At 42.1% G+C, this 21,122-nt stretch overlaps 1 protein-coding gene across 2 annotated transcripts; it reads left to right on the top strand.

The window, feature by feature from the left end:
* The first annotated feature begins 319 nt into the window (after positions 1-319).
* crlf1a (cytokine receptor-like factor 1a) lies at positions 320-20,360 on the top strand. Of its 2 annotated transcripts, none has more exons than XM_084569636.1 (9): positions 320-779; positions 5,283-5,561; positions 8,438-8,567; positions 10,065-10,234; positions 15,992-16,149; positions 17,284-17,358; positions 17,441-17,534; positions 19,232-19,416; positions 19,575-20,360. In XM_084569636.1, the coding sequence occupies exons 1-9, from the start codon at positions 707-709 to the stop codon at positions 19,596-19,598; spliced, it is 1,188 nt and encodes a 395-aa protein (XP_084425762.1). In that variant the 5' UTR covers positions 320-706; the 3' UTR covers positions 19,599-20,360. The 2 variants fall into 2 exon arrangements, with proteins under 2 accessions (XP_084425762.1, XP_084425763.1); XM_084569637.1 differs by having other exon boundaries at positions 19,232-19,420.
* Positions 20,361-21,122: the final 762 nt, after the last annotated feature.

Raw genomic sequence — 21,122 nt, 5'->3', positions numbered from 1 at the left:
CCTCCTATGGTGAAAAATTGTAAAGCAGAGACCTGAGGCATGGAAAGTAACAGAGACAGAGTGATTCAGTGAAAGTGAATGGCCCTAAGTCTCCTACCCATCACTGAAGGACGGGGGTGGGGGGGGTGTGGGGGGGGGGGGGGGGGGGAGACTTTAAAAAAAAAAAAAAAAAGAGGGGGAGAGAGAGAGTGAGAGCAAGAGCAAGGAAAGGACGGAAAGAGGGGGAAATGACTGGCGACTGTGTGGGAAGAGAGAGAGAGGAGGGGCTTAGAAAGTATGAACTTGTGTATGATTTAGCTGCAGGAAGCATTAAGAAGGGGAAAGACTGCAAACAGGACGCGGTATGCCTCACTCTGTAAGGCTTTAATAGGGACGAGCTGCTTCATGGCTTCTCACGGGGTGACTTTTTCCACTGGGTCACACTTTTTCTAGTGCGCTCCTTCACTCCACAGAGAGAGAGAGAGAGAGATATACAGACAGACAGAGACAGACAGAGTTGTCTTGTTAATAAAATCCGGACCTGGAACCCCGTGCTGTCCTTTTTTCTTTTTTTCTTTTTGTCTGTTGTTTTGTTTTGTTCTATATTTTTTTTTCTCCTTTCGTGCCGTGCGTAATTTGGTTCCAGGATCGAGTAAAAGGCGACACCAAAAAAACAACCGCGAGGACGAGGAATCAACTCAGAAATAAAGCTAACTTTTGAAAGAAAATGAAAGCCGTCTTGGATTTCTGCTTGGTTCTCCTCACGCTGCACACTCCCGGCGTGCTGTCCTTGTCCACACGTAAGTTGCACACAGATGTCCATCGATGCGCAAAGTCATGGTCTGCTTTGGAAAGGAGGTTGGGGGGTGGTTTTGGCTATAGTCTTTTTTTCTTTTCTTTTCTTTTTTTCCCCCCTCTCTCTCTTTTTTTTTTTTTTTTTTTTAGTCCGCGTAGATCAGACCAATCCAAGTGTCTTCCAAAGATCTTAATGTAAACAGTACAATGTGACACTGTCCTGCTCTGCTGTGTTTGATTTGAAATAGCGCAAAATGTGATTATTAGAGTACTGCAACACGTGTCAAGCTGCACCAGTCAATGCACACACTGCAGAAAACTACAATTCTTCAACAGAATATTATATATTAAAGTGATATATGGGACAAGAGCACTCAATTATTCACTGCAGAAGCCACAATTAGAGTGTTACAATAGTGTGAAGTGGGGCACGGCTTTTGTTTTAAAAGGATACAGAATGAGAAGAGTATTATAGAAATATCAAAGTGATATAATGTAGGATAAAAACATTTACCCTATAGGATCCTGTAAGAATTGCAGTAAGTTTTCATTGAGAAAAAAAAGGTATTTAGAATATTCTTCAAATGCAAAATAACACTGATGTCACAGATTCTTTCCTAAGTTGTCTTACATAATAAGAACTCCCTTGCTTGGGACACATGCAGGACCCACTCTGCTTGATTTATGGGTATATTTAAACAAAAAAAATAAGTTTACACATAAGGACAAATGCCATTGTGTCCAGATTGACAACTCTTGTTATTGATGTGCTCCCTGCTCCAGCGTATTGCTTGTATCCCCGCAGAGAGAGAGCCCACCTCCCATGAGGCCGCATTTCAACAAGTCAGGCCGTAATTCGTTTAACACATGGAGAGCGAGGGGGCTTTACGAACCGCATCAAAACAGTGACATCATTTGCTCGGGTTTTGGGGAATGTTAACCACCAGCTTAATGCACAATAACGTAAATAAATCAAAGCTACGTCCGTTTCACCGGTTAAGTGGCTGGATTAGGTTTTATGGCGAGTTCACTGGCGAACAGCAGCTCCTCACTGAGGATCTCCTGCTATTCATCCTGTTTGAAAGGCACCAATAAAAGAAAGTATAGTTTCAGGGGCTTAAAGGAGACAAAGGGCCTTGATCATAAGCTTCCCTGCTGTTTATTATAAGGTCTAATCGGCCATTACTGTTTTATTCACTGTAATAATGGATGGAGCTTCCCCTTTACTCAGTGTGCTGTGGTTTACCGATGCCACTAAAAGTAAAATGTGGAATTTTCTTACAAACATATAATTAGCTTTTAGTGCAGCTCACAATCTCGTGAGATTTATTCATCCCGTCAGGAAATAATGAGACGTTTATGTTTGATATGATCCTTTAAAACCATTTTTTTCACTCATAAAACACATAAACAACTCCTTAACGAGGCCGATAAGATGAAATTAACTACATTTTCCATTTCTGCTGCCAGTATTTGCCCTTATTTGACCTGATGTTCAACAAGGCAATCTCTACTCTCTTCAGATAACGGCATCAGTTCAATACCTCAAATATAAATCTATATACATATATATAAAAACATCCGCTACTGATTCCTGCATCTCCTGCGAGATGAGCTGCATGGCTCAACGTCACTAAACGTTGCGTGACTTCGTCCACTTGGCTCGTCCACGTCGGCCCCTCAAAAAGTTCCACATGTACGGTACATAGGCGTTCTTTGAACTGTTAAGTGTTGGAGCGAAGCGTAAACAGCTCTTTGGTGAAAAAGAGGAGATGTCATGTACCATTGAAAGGCCACCGCACATTAAAAATCACTCCGAAACAAAAGCTTCCTCGACCTCAAGTTGCCTCCATCCTCCACTATTGCGGGGTTAAACTCATCCCCTGCCCACGATGAGAGCTGTACTCCAAGCAGTCTCTCCAAACAAATAATATTTCACAAGCCATTTCCTAAAGTGAGCGTGTCGAGCAGAGACAATAAACAGCAGTAATTGTGTCTATGGCTGTAGTGTTTGAACTGTGAAAGAAGGGGTGTCAGAGGGCTTCACGCCCTGCTCCGGGGCAATGTCCCGTCCTCAGCGCCTGGAATACATAAACACTGATTGTTATTCAGTTGGATCGGCCCGCCATTGGCTAATCACGGCCGCCTTTATAGTCCACTGTATCCGATGACAAAGACAACTGGCCTCTGTGCGTGTGGTTGTTTGCGTTCGTGCATCCATGTGTTGGAGACTGGGGTTATGATATTAATATTGGAGCGGAGTTACGGTTGAATTGACGTCTTCAAAGGCGGCTCCTCCATAAAGGACCACACAATGTCTGTCAGCGCTAAGGTGGCTGGCAGCTGAATAGATGTAGCCCCCGGCGCAGATTTGTAGTGGTCTGACAAAGTGTTGACGCTCTCACTCACCGGCTGCTCTGTCAAAGAAATCATCTTAGTTAGCGTGTTTTCTTCTGCTTTTCTACTGCTGTTTGCTTAGGTGGGTGACATTTCTTAAAAACCTGCAGTCTGGAGAAAATCCTCCTTTCTCTTCTCGTCACGTCTCTTTTTTCTCTTCTCTTCTGTCTTCTTTTTTTGTCCTTTTGTTGTTTTGCTCACCTGTTGTATTGAGATCAAAAGATCCTTCATGCGACATTCAGCTGTCAGATGTGACAAAATGATTCATAATCCAACCGTTTGTGTGTTTAGCTGCTTTTCTTTTGCTATTTACTTACTGCTTGATGGGACTAAAAAACTAAAAACAGAAAAAGGAGTAACGGAAGTGAAATATTTTCACATAGATAATTAATATCCAGGAGTATTCGCACATTTTCTGTACTACACCACTGTAATCAACATGCAGAAACATAGTAATTTGCTTAGGATAAATAATCCACCTCAGATATTTACTTTTACAATGTGTTGCAAAGTTTAGTGTTTTTTTTTTCCTGTTGGTACATTTAGTGTTGCAACACCATCTGTAATTTTTGATCCAGTCAATTTTATAACTTCAATGTCCGTTTATTGGATAAGAATAACAACACATTCTGGCGAGACTTTAAATGTTACTGGAAAAGAGGCAAGCCAGTCCAATCAATTTGTGTTGGTTTTTCCAAAGTCAAGAGTCTCTGAGAGCTGCAGTCCGGCGATCACATGGAGGATTAAGGAGATCCAAAGAAAAAAAAACAACGGTTAAAATCCACCCAGAGGAGGCCAAGATACCCTGACTTTTCCCATAATGCAGCCCAGTAGAGGATCTGTCTTTGAATCTGTGCTGATAAACACCTAAGATCTTCAGTTTGTAACACAGATGTTCTGTCCAGTGTTTGAAGTCAAGATCTCTGACTTACAATAGGTCCATCCAGAGCTACAGAAGATATAACAGCTGTTTTCTGAAGCTCTGTGACACATAAACTGACCATAAGATGTAAAATTGCTTATGTTGCAGGGCGAATTTTGTAAAGACCATATTTCATTGTTTTTATCTGTTGACCTTTAGTCTACGGTAAGATAGTACATGAGTCCAAGAATAAGAAAGTGACTGAGTAGCATAAAGGAGGTACTGACTTGTACTGATTTTAGTCGTAGAAGAAATCCAAACTTCCTGCAGAGAATTAGATGTTATTTTGTCTTCAGCCGCACATTATTACACTGGCAACAAGAGGAACTGCAATAGAATGAGCGGTAGGTTTTACAACTTAAAGTAGATTAGGGGATTTTGACTCGGACTGAGTTGATTGGCAGCAGTATGTGGAAGGTTTTGTAAAATTTCAAGCAAGGGATAACAAGCAGTCTTCCTGAGTCTGTATTTTGGAAAGATGGCATTAACACGGACAACTCACACACTGACAGATAACAGCTCACATTGGCAGGCCAGTTGACCTAGAAACATCAAGGAAGCAGCAGCCAAGTACGTAGCAAATGGTGGACCGGCCCTCTACCGTCATGCAACCACTGGTCTCGGATTGTCAAACTACCTCCATGACCAATGGATGTTTTGGACGTGACAGGAAAAACATCCAAACTGTGGCAAGCCCATGTTAATGGTAGTCATTCAGGATGAAGTCTCCGGCTTGCAGCCAGCAACATGTAGTGGCCAAGTGAGATAACATTAGACACACTATGACAGGTGTGCCAGAGGCAGCATTAACTGACTATCCGGAAATGCATTCCCTCAACAACCACTGAAAGAACTAGAACGGTGTCTCAGGCCAGATCCATGTCACAACCAGTACCAGCCTGCCTCCACCCAACAAGAACTGTCCTGCTAAATCAGCTCTATACGAAACAAGAAACACTGAGTCCCAGACTCCAGAACAGGACACAATGGATCTGAAATTTGGAAAACAGGACCTTGTAATAAATGCACAACATCCAGCTACTGTTAGTAAAAATTACTACAGCATTGTGACTAGCTAGAGACTGGTTAGCAAATGAGGTTAGCACCTAGCAGTCCAAAGTTTTCTTATATGAATGCATGCAATACATTCCTCTCATATCCATATCCTCCCACCCTGTTCCTCCTCTAGATGTAGCAATCATCTACCCCCAGGACCCAGTGCTTCGCATGGGATCCAACCTGACAGTCAGCTGCTGGGTCCACCCCGACCTCGGCGTCCATGCCAGCTCTCTGTTCTGGACGCTGAACGGCCAACAGCTGCCCACCTCCCTCTACAGAGTGCTGAGCCCGACCAACCTCAGTGTGACACTGGCGGGACTCAACGCGTCCAGGCAAACGTCCGGTGACAACCTTGTCTGTCACAACCACAAGGGACACATACTGGCTGGCTCCTGTCTTTACGTTGGGAGTAAGTTGTGTTTTATTTGGTGTCTAAAACAATATTTAACCATAAAATATTCTTATTTCTCTGAGTGTAGTGTAGCTACATTTTCCTTCACTGTGAGGAAATGTTGAAGTAAAGGCTTGTTACATCAACAACAAAGTACTGAGTGGAGTAATACACCAAAGAGATGGGAAATGGGAATAAACGGAAACAACAAGAAAGTAGTGGGTAGATTTTTAAGAGTCCCTACGCAGTTGTAAATGCTTTTTATGTTCAGCCTCCAGGCCCAGCAAGAGGCCTCAATGAGTGTGTCACTGCGAGACACTTTCACCACCTGTGTGGTCCATTACTCGCACTATCACTCATAGGCTATGGGGCTGACATTTTTCCACACATACAAACACACATGTTTGTACTTTCATACTTTGTTGAACTTTGTTAATGTGGTGCCTTTTAATAACCTTAATATAGTCTCATTTCCTCCATTTGGATTCCTTGCCGTCAAGAAATACTTTAACATTCTGAGAAATATGTTCTGACTATCCAATAAGAATATAAATAGCATGTTGACTGGAAGACTTTCACCAAGCGACAGACAAGATGGTCTAGGCCAAGAAGTAATCCAGCACATAAAGCTGTAAAACCACAATTTGTCTTTACTTTTTATTTTTGAGTCTTTGGACTAAGCCAGGCTAATTATGTCCACATATATTCAGTCTTTATGCCAAGCTAAACTTAATGATAGCTTAAGATAAATACTTCCATCACACAAATGAAAGTGGTATTGTACCTCTTGTCTTTTGTAAAAAAAAAAAAAAAGTATTCCTCTAGTCCAAAGGCTCCTATCAGCAAACCTAATTTGGTATTACCCTGAACTCTAAGCCCAGGCCATTATCGTCATCATCTGACAGAGCAAGAGTGGTCAGATGACTAGACAGGCAATGAAACCAGATTATAAACTGATTTGGTAGCACAGATTGTCTTGTCTTTTCTTCTTGCAAAACCAACATGATCAAGTTCCTGCTTACTGTTTCTTGCCCAGTCTAATCTCAGAAACTGAGACAGTAATTTAACTCTCAAACAGATTTTTTGAAGGAATAAAGAGCCAAAAAATGGCCACTGGTTCCAAAAATGTCCCCACGCTCAAGGAGGTGAAATTATATTTGATCTCCTTCAACATAAATACACACACACACACACACACACTGTTTGTATGGCTATCTTAGTGAGGACGTTTATTGACATAATGCATTCCCTAGCCCTTAACCCTAACCATCTTAACTAAATACCTAACCCTAACCCTAACACTAATCCTATCCATAACCTAAATGTAACCTTTACGCTAAAACCGAGTCTTAAAGGGGAACTCCGGCGCAAAATGAACCTGGGGTTAATAACACATGTGTACCGAGTTCGACCGTTCTCTGGTATTTGTTTTCATGTATTTGTTTTGTTAGTCAAATGTGACCAGTTTTCTTGCAAACCGCTATTTAGCGTATAACGCTAGCCTTCGGGGCACACCGACACATAAACTGAACTGTCTGTTGCCGGAAGAAAGCACTGAGAGCACTGAACGAAGAGAGCTTCAGTTTCCCCAAGATGGCGCCCGCCTGGATAAGCGAGCCGGACGCGAACGGTACTGTATTCCTTTTTTAATAAACTGCCTGTATACTTGCAAAGTTCTCAATGCTTCGGTTTACATGTAGAGACCCTAGTTATGCTACCGTGTAAGTGTGGTGACATTGTGAGCCTTGTTAGTGGTATAGAAATAGCGATTTCTTTTTATGTGTCGGTGTGCCCCGAAGGCTAGCGTTATACGCTAAATAGCGGTTTGCAAGAAAACTGGTCACATTTGACTAACAAAACAAATACATGAAAACAAATACCAGAGAACGGTCGAACTCGGTACACGTGTTATTAACCCCAGGTTCATTTTGCGCCGGAGTTCCCCTTTAACCCTCAAACAACGAGGACCAGCCAAAATGTCCTCACTTTGCGCAAATGTCCTCACTTCGATGGTGTAAAACTCAAAACTGGTCCTCAGAAAGATAGCGGTACAAGAGCACACACACACACTTCTACTTTCTTGCATTTCCCACACAGATAAACATCTATGCAGATTTTTGAGATTATGACAGGTGATGAAATGGAAAAAGGTCTTTTGAGGAGACTCCAAAACATACACACATACACACAAACACACACACACACACTCATTTGTACAGCTTAGTGAGGACATGCAGTGACATAATGCATTCCCTGGCTCCTTACCCTAACCCCAACTATCTCAAGTGCCTTACCCTAACCATAACCATAACCTAATTGTAACCTTTACCCTAAAGCCACATCTTAAAATGTCTTGTAAAGAAGTGGGGACTGGCCAAAATGTCCTCACTTTGCACAAATGTCCTCACTCCAGTGGCGTAAAACTCAAACTGGTGCTCAGAAAGATAGCTGTACAAGTGCACCCACACATACATGCACACACACACACACAGATGCTGTCGGGATCTTAATCTCAGTGTGACACTGGTTTTTGAGCACCCTGTGTTCTGAGAGACGAAGAATGTTGGCAGGGATCCTGTGTCTGACCAAATCAGACAGTACACACACACACACACACACACACACACACACACACACACACACACACACACACACACTTATGCACACACGCCCCAATTAAGGAAACAACAGCTATTTCTGAGGAACCACTGGTGGGTGAATTACACTCTGGAGGATGGTGCTGAAGTAATGACTAAAGGTAACTTCAGGTACCCAAACTGACCTCCGTTTTCTCCAACTCCTCTCTCTGTTTTCTCTCCACCGACTTACCTCACCCCTCTGACTTCTCCCCCCCCAACTGCCTCTCTTTCTGTTTTCACCCCATTCTGTCCCAGTGCCTCCAGAGAAGCCGGTCAATCTGACCTGCTGGTCCAGGAACACCAAAGACCTGACTTGCAGCTGGGCTCCAGGTGGAAAAGGAGAGACTAACATCAGCACTCAGTACAGACTCAAATACAAACTCAGGTACGGCTACACTTCAGTTCACTACGTTATCAGCTTTTTCATTATGTTTTCAGGTCAGTCTTTGTAACATACCACGCTGGTAGTTTATAACGTGCTCCTTTTTTGTGGAAGTATAACTGGGCTACGACTATTAAACAGTTGGCTGTCAGCAGGTACCAACTGTAGCTTACAACAGACCATATAAATGTACAGTTTAGTTAAATATTTTCACTTGAAGCTTAGCATAACACCCTTACAACAACCCCATGAACACCACTTGAACATGCAGAGAAAAGCCGACTTTTCATGACTATTTACTCTTGCGAGTAAGAGAGTAGAGCAGGGATCTAGCAAAAGGTCAATTGATAGCAGTTTTGAGTAGCCTAGCTTAAAAATGATAACAAGTGGAGACCTGCAATGAGCAAGCACTGAATTAAATGAGCAAAAACATACCTGTCAACCGTAAGCTGATTTGACACCCAGAGTACCTGTTGTTCCGTTCCAGGAACCTTTTTTTTTCAAAGAATCACGTTGGTTGTCTGCATTTCCCGCAAAGATTAGAAAGATTTGCCCACGGAAAAAGCAGCAGCTCTTTTAAATGTCAATTTTGTAGCGGGACTACACAGCATCTTGCTCCACTCCAGTCCAGTAGGTGGTGGTAATGCAGAAGACTATTCAAGCAATGATTTAAACCAGTTACAGTGCAATAACAGTAAACTGTGGAGAAGATTTAAGCAACGGTTGACTGGGATTTACTGCTCTGCAGACAGAGTCATTGAGTCGGGCAGGAATAGTAAGGGAGATTCACAACACCCGATATTAAAGTAAGCAAACAGATTTTGCAAGCCATTTCAAAGATTATTGTTGTACTTATGACATCAGGCACAAAATGCTGCAAGTACTCAAACAATCAGAAATTATCTGCAATGCAACAGCTAAACACACACACAAAAAAAACGATATCCTGGAACTTAAGATCCATTGTTCCTAGTTCCTGGCAAAAGCTCCTGCAACAAAAACCTCAAAAATCAACTAATTTCATCAGATATTTGAGACATTTTGATTGAGATTCTCAGAAACAAGCCTCAATAGACGTGGAAACAAGGAAAAAAGTACTAATACTTGGCGAACAAAAAAATAACATCAGTGGTAGCCGTTAAACAGTAAGAAAAATTGAATTTCATGAAAGTAATGGAAACAGGTTCATCTGGGAACGATACGCTTTTGAAAATGAGTTTCAGATGGGACGTGAGCTGTGTCCACATTTTTAAATTATTAAATAAGCAATTGAAAAACTCAAAAAGGGAAAATAACATGCGCTACCCACAGGCGTACCACCGGCGTGGAGATTTCCTAATGCGCTGAGATAAGCGTAAACAAGGACTTAATAAAAACCATGGAGGCAGATAAACTCTTAACAAGTAACACATTATACAATGAGTTTTAATTTTAGGCGTTGCTCTAGGATATTTAATGCTGCCTATAGTTATTTCAGTGTTTATTGTTTTTTATTTTCAGATGGTACGGCACGGAGAAAGAGTGCGAGGATTACACTCACACGCAGCCGTACTCCTGCAGCATCACCCAGGACCTGCACCTCTTCACGCCCTACGAGATCTGGGTGGAGGCCTCCAACCAGTTGGGCCGGGCTGCCTCTGATGTCATCACCCTTGACATTTTAGACGTGGGTGAGTGTGAGAAGGAGCGAACTCTGACCCTATTACTTTAACTGCTGCTCTGAGAGCTTAGATCTGAGTTTCGGCGGGGGCCTCGGGGCTATAATCTAGAACAGAGGAAATCAACCTTTTATGTGTGCAAGCTTTCAAAATGAAGAAATGTCCACCTGCGACCCCTCGTCCCTGGTTACAGGCATCTACAACTCCTGAGGGTCGCCATTGTGATTTGTATTCCTCATGATAGTTAAAATAAAAGTTATCATTATCAGCAGTGGGACAAGCAAAGTCTTAAACAAACTTAAACATCAGCAAATTACGAATAATATCTTGGTAAGTTGTGTCTTTACAGAAAAAAGTTCCCATCCTTTAATTGTGTCTCCATCCAGGATGAAGGTAGGTAGGTAAATGAATCAGATTCTCATCCACCTGTAACTTGCCTTCTTAATCTTAGATCATTTAATAACTAATAACAATAATTCCACTCTAAACTGAGTTGCTTTTTTGCCAATAGTCAAACAAGAAGATCAGTACCATCTCCCTGTGTAGTTATTTTAGCATAAAGTTTGTCAGCAGGGGTAAACATCTTGACATAACTTAAAAATATGCCTTCCAGCCTGTCTAAGAGCTCATCGATTAACACGTCGTATCTTGTGTCTTTAATCCTTGGTGTAACAGCCACGACTTGTGGTTTTACGGGAGAGTTATGAGCCAGATAATTATTTTTTTCTTCTAAGCCACAGCAGCAGCGCCTTGAAGTTGCCGTGGAGCGTGGCTAGCTGTTTGTTTGCATCCAGTCTTAATCCTAAACCGAGCTAAACGTCTTTGGGTTGCAATCCTTTAAATTGTTTTGACAAATATGCATGAGAGCGGTATCATTCTTCTTACCTGAGTCTCAACAGACAAGGATTAACGTGCTATAACTTGCATAATGAGCCGGTGTCATAGGAATGAAGTGAGTGCTTGATATCATTAGAGCTTTTTTCTTAAGGAATCCAAGGAGTTGGGCAGAGTGACTTCCTAGAGTCATGAAATTATTCCGTTATAGACAAAAATGAGAAAAATTAAAATGCAGTATTCTGAAGCAGGATGTGTATTTTCTCTGAACCATTTATGTCTCTCAGTGTGCAGGGCCTACAACCCTTTGTAAATGAGGTGTAAAGTGTAAAATTAATAACATGTAATTTGTCCAACTCAAACTAATACCATAAAACTGTGAGTTGGACCCTAAAAGAGGTAAATAATGACCAAGAAAATTCTTGTGTGGCAGTTAAAAAGTAAACTTGGAGCACTTTCCGAGTCTTTTGTATCGTGAAGTGTACAAGAAATCAAAATTATTCACATTGCAAAATTGTGCAACCCCCCAAAAACCACAAATTCTCAGCTCTGAATATGTTGTCCCTCTATAAATATCATTAATATTCATCGAAAAGCTGATTTCATGACCCCTCCAATTTATCTTGTGACCCCAAAGTCGGTAACCGTGATCTGACCAGCTTTAGCTTTAAAAACTCTGGGGGATCACTTCGCTTTACGTCGTTGTGTCTTTTATTCCTACAGACAGGTCATTGGCTGGGGTTCTGTGGGTTTTGACTTCTAGAAAAAGTTGTTCACAAGCACTCGTCTGGCCTCACGCTGATAGAAACTGAGTGGTGTTCCCTTTTAAAGCTTTGTTATGTGGTCCGTTGCCTAGCTTAGAGAGATTAAAGCTGACGGAGCATGCGGCAAGACAGAAATCTTTTCCTCTCATTAGCCCCAACACACCTGGACAGGCGTAGGTGTGTGACGACTGGAAACGCACTCCCTTTTCACGAACCCATTTTCTCTTTACTCATGCTCACTGGACACACACACACAGAAACACACACGAAAATCGCTCGCTAACCCGCTTTCATGTAGTGTCGGAATGTTCCAGGCTGATCCTTGAACCTAATCCCGTCTCCGAGGCGGCTGAAGACCCCTGAGGCCTCAGAAGTTTGGGCTTTGAGGCTTTAAGACTTGGACCTGAAATAATACAACCTGATTAGCTTGGAAATCTTCACCTGTTTCACTTCTAACATGCTCCTAATGGTGCATGGGGTGTGCACTGAAAGACGACCATATAGAGGTTGAGAGTTGAATGCGTACTGGCGAGGAAGCAGGCGTCCATCAAACCCTAATCCTTTTCTTTACCTAATGTATGCACGCACACACCTGTTTACACAACCCCAGGGCAGGGCAGGGCCTGGTAACAGTATAGAAGCAGAGAGGCAGGCCAAGTGTGGGCGGATTCTGGATATGTATGTGTGTGTGTGTGTGTGTGTGTGTGTGTGTGTTTGAGTGTCTTTGAGTGTGCGCGGTTTGTCCCACTCGAGTTGCCCCGGCCGTCCTTTTTTCATTCAAGCGGTTTCCACAACAGCAAGCGGGCCATAAAACACAGCAACCACACCTGCGCGTCCCGCTGCCGTGACTCACGGCGTCTACGGCCGTGCGCAATCAGCTACGAAGGCGAGGCGAGAAACACGCCTACGGTAGCCTGCGCATTCCTCAGAAGAGGCTAGAAAAAACTTGCATCGCTGTCTGACTCTGAAATAATGACACGTTGAGGAACGACACGAAATATGTTAACAATGATTTATCTGTAATTTGTTCCGTCTCATTGACTTTTATTGACGAAATAATGTAATGCACAGGCTAACGCATCTGCATGCGGTTTAAGCTTCTACTGTTGTCTAATAGCACAAGTTTATCATCTCATTATGGTGGGATTTGTTGGCTTTTCTTGCGATTCTGGGGTAAAAATCGCAAAAACAAAATAAAAAAAATGACTTCATAATAAAAATCATATTTAGATTCATATTTATTGAGAAAATAACTTTATTTGGCTAGCGTCCTAAACAAAAATATATGTTTTCAGTTTTTCTTTCCTAGCACTTTATGGTAGGCTTGCCCTCAAGTCACATGTCCGGACACCCACCAATCAGAGAACAGGAAAATCTGCAGAACACTCACTTCGGCTTTTATAGCTTAATTGTAGTGAATACTTAAAGGGGAACTACTGTCTTTTTACAATGTGGACCTTATTTCTGGCATAAAATACGGTCGTTTACTCATCCATATAACTTTTGTGTAATTTGTATTCCTTCGAGAGATATTTAGATATATCCGTATATCCATGTAGTGGGAGTGAATGGGGCACCGAAATGGTCAGATGTTTACCTGTAATTTGCTACTGCTAGTTTTTTTGCAACATGGCTGATTATTTTTCTGATTCTGAGGTTGTGGACGAACCATAGCAGTAGCAAATTACAGGTAAACAAGCCGACCATCGCGGTTGCGGCAGCTCTCAGAGACGACATCATCCAGGTCAGAAGACATCCTCCCGGGTCTGTAGGTCAATCTACAGACCCCGGCTGATGATAACAGGTAACTCCGGACTCAACGAGGGAATAGCACTAGCGTATGATAACAAAATATTGGTGAAATGAACGAGTTTCACAGCAGATAATGCGTTATTTAGAGGTTGCATTTCGGTGCCCCAGTCACTACCACTATATGTATATACCCAGATCTAATTATCTCCCGAAGGAATACTAATTACACAAAAGTTATATGGGTGAGTAAACGACCGTATCTTATGCCAGAAATAAGGTCCAGTTGTAAAAAATATATATATATATATATATATATATATATATTTTTTTTTTTTGTAAAAAAAAAGGTTGTAAAAAAGGTTGTAAATATATATATATATATATATATATATATATATATATATATATATATATATAGGCTTCCTTCTTTTCCAATCAGAACTTCTTTGTTTAAAGATAATTTACCAATGAAATCAAACTGTGGGAAAATTTTGTGTTAAAAATCATCCATGTAACCTTATAACGAACCTGTTTTTGTGAAAAATATTTATAATATATTTCATATATTTTTTTTAATATTTGCAATTTCAGTTTCCATAACTTTTCCCCTACTTAAACCCAAATAACAAAAACAATAAAGCCACTGCAGGTTCGAAACTCATCAGTTATGTGGGTTTTTACATTGTGCGACATCGCTGCCACTGCTTTGAGTAGTCAGAACCTCCTCTACACTAAAATATTTATTTTCTCAGTTTCTCTGCTTTCATTTTAAAAGATGGATGACAGCTCATGCCACCGCTGCGTTTACTTCTTAAACTCCTGGCGACCAGAAACCCCACTTCTGAAACTCTCGTGTCAACCCCCACTTTGAACGAATGAATATTTTTCCATCTTCTTCTTCCCCCTGGGTCGACGGCGTTTGTTTACTGGTAAGGGATGACATTCTGAAGGGGAGCCGATATTGAAATCATCTCGAAAAGCCCTAACTAAATGGGAGTAAGGTTAAAAATAATGCTCTGTCACCGCATGTTTGTTTGTCGAAAAAAGATAATTGTTGTCAGATGAATAATCCTCCTCCGGCTCGCACAAGTCGGCTCTCCAGAAACTAGAAGTCCCCCCGAGACCGCAGACAGAACAATCCTTCAATGTACTCTTACACATAAAGACATCACTCCTACGGCTTTTTATTCAAACTGAATGGGATTCCTGACCCTGCAGACCTCGGGGTGTAGAAAGAAGCACACAAGCAATGAGGTTTTAAAGTCATGCAGTTTATCTTTAAATAAAAGTAAACTTAAATGTTCTGTGAAAAAAAAAAACCTTGTTTGCTCCTTTGTATGTTTGCGTCAGCGTTTTAGCATCTTTGAGCTCATTGTTTTGATTTTGCACTCATCAGCCTTAATGGAGCAGCAGATGATTTTAGTTAAAAAAATAATAATAATAATAAAGAAATCTAATAAAAATATGTACAGCCTATGCCCTGTAGCAAATAATGGACAAACACAGCTGGTGAACACAGAAAAACTTTTTTACTGGAATGAAATCAGTCAGTAAATAAATAAATCCTACAGTGTTGCTCTGTGTCTGAAAGGAATGTGTTTGTTTAAACAGTTTTCATTTATTTATGTTGCCCCTAAGTTGTAATGCTGCTACCTGGTTGTATGGTGTTAGTCTAAAGTAGTTTTACAAAGTCTAACGGCAGGGAGTGACATTCACCTCATCTCCTGCGTGCTCGCCTTTTAGCGTCAACGCAAAACCAAAAAAAGAAAAGATTTCAAAATTGATTCGTTCGTTTTAACTATTTTCTAACATGACTGCTGATGACTACATAATAATGCTTGTGATTAATGCAAATGCAAATCTACTTTCCGTTTGTAGTCGTTGTAGCATTGACCAGTCGTGTTCGAGCAGGCTTTGGCTGCATGCAGGTAAACGGTTGGACGTGTGCAGAGCAAAGGACGCATGACACCCTGTCTGAAAGCAAGCTAATACGTCACATTTGTGTGTGCAAACTGACAACGCATCTTAAGTTGCTCGAGTTGGACGACCATAAATGGCGGCACCCACGGAGGAGGAAGTCTTGGCCTCGATGTTATTTGGCTACACTGGAAGCCCTGAAATATTAGTCACTGCACTCGAGGCAAAGTCATCAGATGACAGCCGATTGGTTGCCAGATTGTGCACGCAGTTACTTACAGCTGCGTCTCAAACGTATCAAAATTTCCAGAAGATTTGGTAGCCAAGTGTTTCGAGGCACAAATGAAGAAATACAACCATGTGAGCGGCTGTTTAAATGACAGGAAACAGTTTTACAACCAGGTCGACCAGTCATGTTGCAACTGGTTGATTTTTGTCCTTTATCCTACACAGTTTCAGATGTCCTTACCTAATACCCTGCTCTGTCTCTTCTTCCCCCCAGTGACCACCGACCCTCCTTCAGGTGTGACCGTCAGTCGCGTCGGGCAGTTGGAGGACCAGCTGAGCGTTCGCTGGGAGGCCCCGCCAGCTCTCAAAGACTTCCTGTTCCAGGCCAAATACCAGATCCGCTACAGGCTGGAGGACAGCCAAGACTGGAAGGTAAAGGACATAAAGGACATGCAGTTATGATGACATAAATCTGCTCTCTTTGTCTCCTACACATGAGCAGATATATCACCGCAGCACTGTCCCAGCTGTTTCTCATCCTAATGCTGTAATCACCTCTAATCTAGTCTGATTGAGGCCTCCTCTGCCAGATGAGTTAATAGTTGGGCCAGTAAAAAACTTTCATCTGTCATAAATCTACAAGTCGGGTTTTGATCGGGAGCAGAAAACACTCGGTGTACCCTCTGTACAAGCCTTTAATGAATGAAAAACACAGTGTAAAGCCCTCAGCCGTGCAGATGGTGCTTCCCAGAAATCATTTTCCTCTGGGTAAGACTGAAGATTCTCCGGTAATTAAGGGGGAATTACACCAGTGTAATATAAGCAAGTCCCTACTTGCAAAGTGGAAAAAGAAAAGAAGGGGAGTGGAGAGGCGGCAGAGGGACGATTCGGTTTCGTAGGAGAGGAGAGGAGAGAGGAGACTTAAATCCAAGTGGCTTTAAGGGCTGGTGGTGAAAACAAAGCGCCATTTCCCTCTGAACCGGCCCTAATCATGAGGTCATGCTGAGGAATGGAGGGATACATCTCAGCTGTTAATGTCTTCAATATGGCTGTAAAGACGCTCAGCTGTAACTCCTGCCTATTTGGCTTCCCCACCTCACATCATTAGCCGTCTGATGCCTGCAATTTCCATCTTCTGTTTTCTGTTCTTAACAAGTGTTTACAGACCGGACACCAGAGAGAAAGAGAGGATTATTAGACGGGATTATTAACTGCAGCGTGTGTGCATTTTCTTTCTATTTGCCTTCATTTTTACCAGGTGTCTGTGTCGGTACCTGTGCACGCTTCTGTGTGCGTGTGTCCTAGGATATATGCGGTAATAAATAATAGAGAACAGATTTTACCCAGCAGGCACGGTTGCATTAAAATAGTTTCATAAACACGCCGATCAGGAGCTACCAAACAATGTGGTGCTCATGCATGTTTAGGTCTGCATGGTTTGCGGTTGTGTTTTCTGCATCTTGATTCTGCCCTGTGTTTTAGTTTATGCCCATTGGTGTTTAATACTGCGGTCGGACCTCCAGCGCTCAGCTTCTCTTGTGTTTGTGACTATTCTTTGTCCTGCAGGTGATGGATGACGTGGGGAACCAGACTTCTTGCAGACTGGCCGGACTGAGACCTGGAACAGTGTATTTCGTCCAGGTATGGCGAATGTGTGCCTGTGTGTGTTGTACTTATAAGTTGGAGAGCTATTTCTGAGTTTCTGATGTTGTCCTTTGTCCAGGTTCGCTGCAACCCTGTGGGCATCTACGGCTCTCGCAAAGCTGGGATCTGGAGCGAGTGGAGCCACCCCACGGCTGCTTCCACACCCCACAGCGGTGAGCGCAGACGCACACTCGCAGCCAGACATCCACTCAGAAGGCACTGATCTGAGTTTTTCAGAGCATTTTGGTCCCTTGTTAAGAGGCAATTTGTTTCATATCATGGCGTACCGCATGTCCCACAGTTCTTTCCCGCTGCTAGAAGCAGGCAGGCTCAATTGAAGGAGAAGATGGTGCTTTTTCCACCCGTCTGTTCAATTTTCCAGCTTGTTAGGGTAGCAGACAAACTTTATTTTAGCTGTAGCATGTTTAGAAAATCGTATCTTTCCAAAGAAATGACACAAAAGATCATTAATGTCTGAGCTCTGCGCTGTTTGCCAAATCTGTCCATAAATCTAAAGATTTATATCAATAAGACACCAAACAACTCAGTGTTTCAATGTTGTGGTCACTTGTGGTCATTGGCTGCACGGACCTTCTGTAACTGCTGCAAGAAAATGTTTTCATAACTGACCGAGATAAAGACCACAGCTATGAAAAATAAATCTGGCTCATAAAGACCTTCATTTTTAGTCAATGAAGTTAGTTTTTTGGTACCAGATTGATCAGGACAAAGAACAAAAAGACAAATAACATTTAATATTTACTTTAAAAAAATCAATCCTCTCTTTTTTCTGGCTTTCATTCCACTAATTCCACTCATTTGCTCCTGTCTGTCTTTTCTTTCTTTTCCCTCAAACTCTGTAGAAGTGGAGCGTAACCAAATAGACAAATGGACACTTGAATATGCATCAGAATTATATTAACCACCTAAAATGACCAAAACCATTTTTGAAAAAAAATGAATTTGACGTGTACTGTAGCGTTTTTGTTTGGCCCAAATCCCATCCGCTGGCATGGAGGGGGTGGAGCTTATGCCCTATACTGCAGTCAGCCACCAGGTGGAGCTCTACTTGCTTTGGCTTCACCTTTAAGGAGCTGTTCCGTCCTAAAATGCTTACATTTAATGAACTGTTACAAAACGTTTTATGAACAACCTGAAAATGTCTTAAGATAGAAAATTTCACTTTAGTGCTCAGTGTTGTGTTATGTCTGCAACTGCTACAGAAACAGTGTGAACCCTAGTGGACAAATTAGGAATTTATTCTTGAAAAATGGCAGTTAATGTTTGCACTTTGCAAATTCATCCCACGGGCCAGGTTGGACCCTCTGGTGGGTTGGTTTTGGCCCCTGGGCCGTATGTTTGACACCCCTGGTTTAAACCTCAACACGTGCAGCAGCAGCGTCAATAGATCCTTAAGAATATTTTCATGATGTAAAGAACTTTTGTACCTTTTCTGCCATTGCTCCACTTTAGGGACGTATACTACAACACAATGTAGGAAAATGTCATCGATGTTGTCTTTTGTTTGAGGTTTGAGTGGTGCTGTATTGTTTGTATCCTGTTCCTGTGGCGTAACCTTCTGCAAGATAACAAAAAGAAGAATTAGCTAATGATCACATAACAAAACATATGCATTTACATTTCCAGACTTTTGGGGAAAGTGGAATGAAAATTGTGCTACATTTGGGCAAAAAAACCTGATTTATTTAAGTGTTCGGGGAACAAAGAAGTTATTAAGTTACAAAAATTTTTAACTAAATTAATTTAAACTGATCTAGAACTGTTTCTTCTTCTCATCCTCGAAGGCAGTCACTCATCCACTTTTCTCGTTACCCCTCCATCCCTCCCCCCCTGTTCTTTCTTCCTGCAGAGCGACTGATGTCGGGCTCCTGCGACTCAAAGTCCAGCGGGGACTCCAACTCCACCCTGCGCAGGGAGCTGAAGCAGTTCTTCGGCTGGGTGCGGAAGCACGCCTACGGCTGCAGCAGCATGTCCATGAAGTTGTACGACCAGTGGAGAGTGCTGATGCAGAAATCGCACAAAGCTCGCAACCAGGTAGGTAAGCATCACCAAATGCAGGGATGAAGCACATGCAGACATGTATATGTGTTCCAGTCTAATGCACGAAAGCATGCACGTGCATACGCATTACGAACTAAAAACTGTTTTATAAAAGCTGATTTCTAACAGATTCTGTCTCTGATCTGATTCAGGTTCTCCAAGGGGATAAATCGTAGCACATGCTGACTTTACAAGCAGAAAACAAGAACAGAGTGAATGTGATTTCTGTTTTTGTCCGTGTGTGTGTGTGTGTGTGTGTGTATGAGAAAAAGAGATTGTATTCGTATATTGGAATTATAAAGACAATTCGCTCCGGACATTTTGTGTGTGGATACCAGCTGTGGCCGCGAGAGGACACCCAAAGACAAACTGTGGGATATTCCTCCTTTGTGCATCGTCTCCAGTCAATGTGAGCACTTTAAAACGTGCAGCAGACTTAGAAGGTGAACTTATCACAGACCTCCTGGTATCAAAGAGACCACGTGGACTGCTCCGCTTTCACAAATTGTAGCAGCTCGGACATCAGACATTTGTGTATTTGTTCTGTGCACAACGGCGGCCAGAGCAAACAAACCAGAAGTGTTGCCCGAGCGTCTAGAAGTATTCTCTGGGTTTCTCCCGTGGATCCAAAGCACCATCTAGTGGCTGTTCGGCATCCATGGATCCTTCCTCCATAAATCGTCACTGCGGCCCTGATGTAAAAAGAAAAAAGTAACAAATTATCATACAGTATTTGTAATTCATGCTAATTGTTATATCGTTGGAATATGTGCCAAACTGCTTCACCCAGGACCCCTCTGCGTCTGAGTGACGGTATCGTGACTGATGATGGTGTTTGTGTATGGAAACGTTTCACTGCCTTTATTTTTGTACTGAATTGTACCAGCATATTTAAAGTATAATGTTATGTTTTAATTCTTAAATTATGTTTAGTTAGTAAAGACCGTACGATGACTGAAGTTGTTGTTGAACTCTAATCCATAAGCCTATGCAGTGCACCCGATGCTGACAATCACAGCTCTGCTCACTCTCTATCTCTCTCTCTCTCTCTCTCTCTCTCTGGTTTGGTTTTCATTTCCAAAAAAAACAATCTGTGTGGACAGAAAGCATGTGAGCATATGGAATCAGAATAACATTCTCTCTGTCGGTCTCAAAATAAGCCGAGAACAGTTTGTGTGACTTTGATTAGTCACTCCTGGAAGAAGTGAAAACAGGTCAGGTCTAAAAACAAAGCTAAAACAAATACAACAGCTGAACTGGCTCCACCAGTTATTTGGGACTGAAGAAGCTAGCTATTAAGCAATGCATATACTTTAACAAAAACTACGATGTAAGGGTCTATCTACGCCGATCAAGCATAACATTATGACTACCGACAGGAGAAGTAAAGAACATCTCCTTATGATTCAATGTTCTCCTGGGAAACTTTTGGACCTGGCATTCATTCTTGTGGATGTTACTTAGACATGTACCAACCACCTAGACCAGACCAGGCACCCCCACCCCATAGCAATGACACACAAAAGCGGTTTAGTAAGCACAAGGTGTTGACCTGGCCTCCAAATTCCCTAAGTCCCAAACTGATCAAGTATCTGTGGGATGATCCACAGAGGTTCCTCCCCTCAACCCAAAGGACCCAAAGGACCCAAAGCCCCCCCACTAACAAAATCCTGTTGGCAGACACCACAGGACACCCTCAG

The sequence above is a fragment of the Chelon labrosus genome (genome assembly GCF_963514085.1).
Source record: "Chelon labrosus genome assembly, chromosome: 20".
Classification (NCBI taxonomy): Eukaryota; Metazoa; Chordata; class Actinopteri; order Mugiliformes; family Mugilidae; genus Chelon; species Chelon labrosus.
The sequence above is the reverse complement of the archived record's forward strand: the minus strand, read 5'-3'. Positions and strand labels throughout refer to the sequence as shown.

Excerpts from the sequence above, each read along its gene's own strand:
- crlf1a (XM_084569636.1), top strand. The coding sequence starts at position 707 with ATGAAAGCCGTCTTGGATTTCTGCTTGGTTCTCCTCACGCTGCACACT. Across the intron at positions 780-5,282 it reads CGTGCTGTCCTTGTCCACAC|ATGTAGCAATCATCTACCCC; the intron begins GTAAGTTGCACA and ends TTCCTCCTCTAG. Across the intron at positions 19,417-19,574 it reads CGCACAAAGCTCGCAACCAG|GTTCTCCAAGGGGATAAATC; the intron begins GTAGGTAAGCAT and ends GATCTGATTCAG.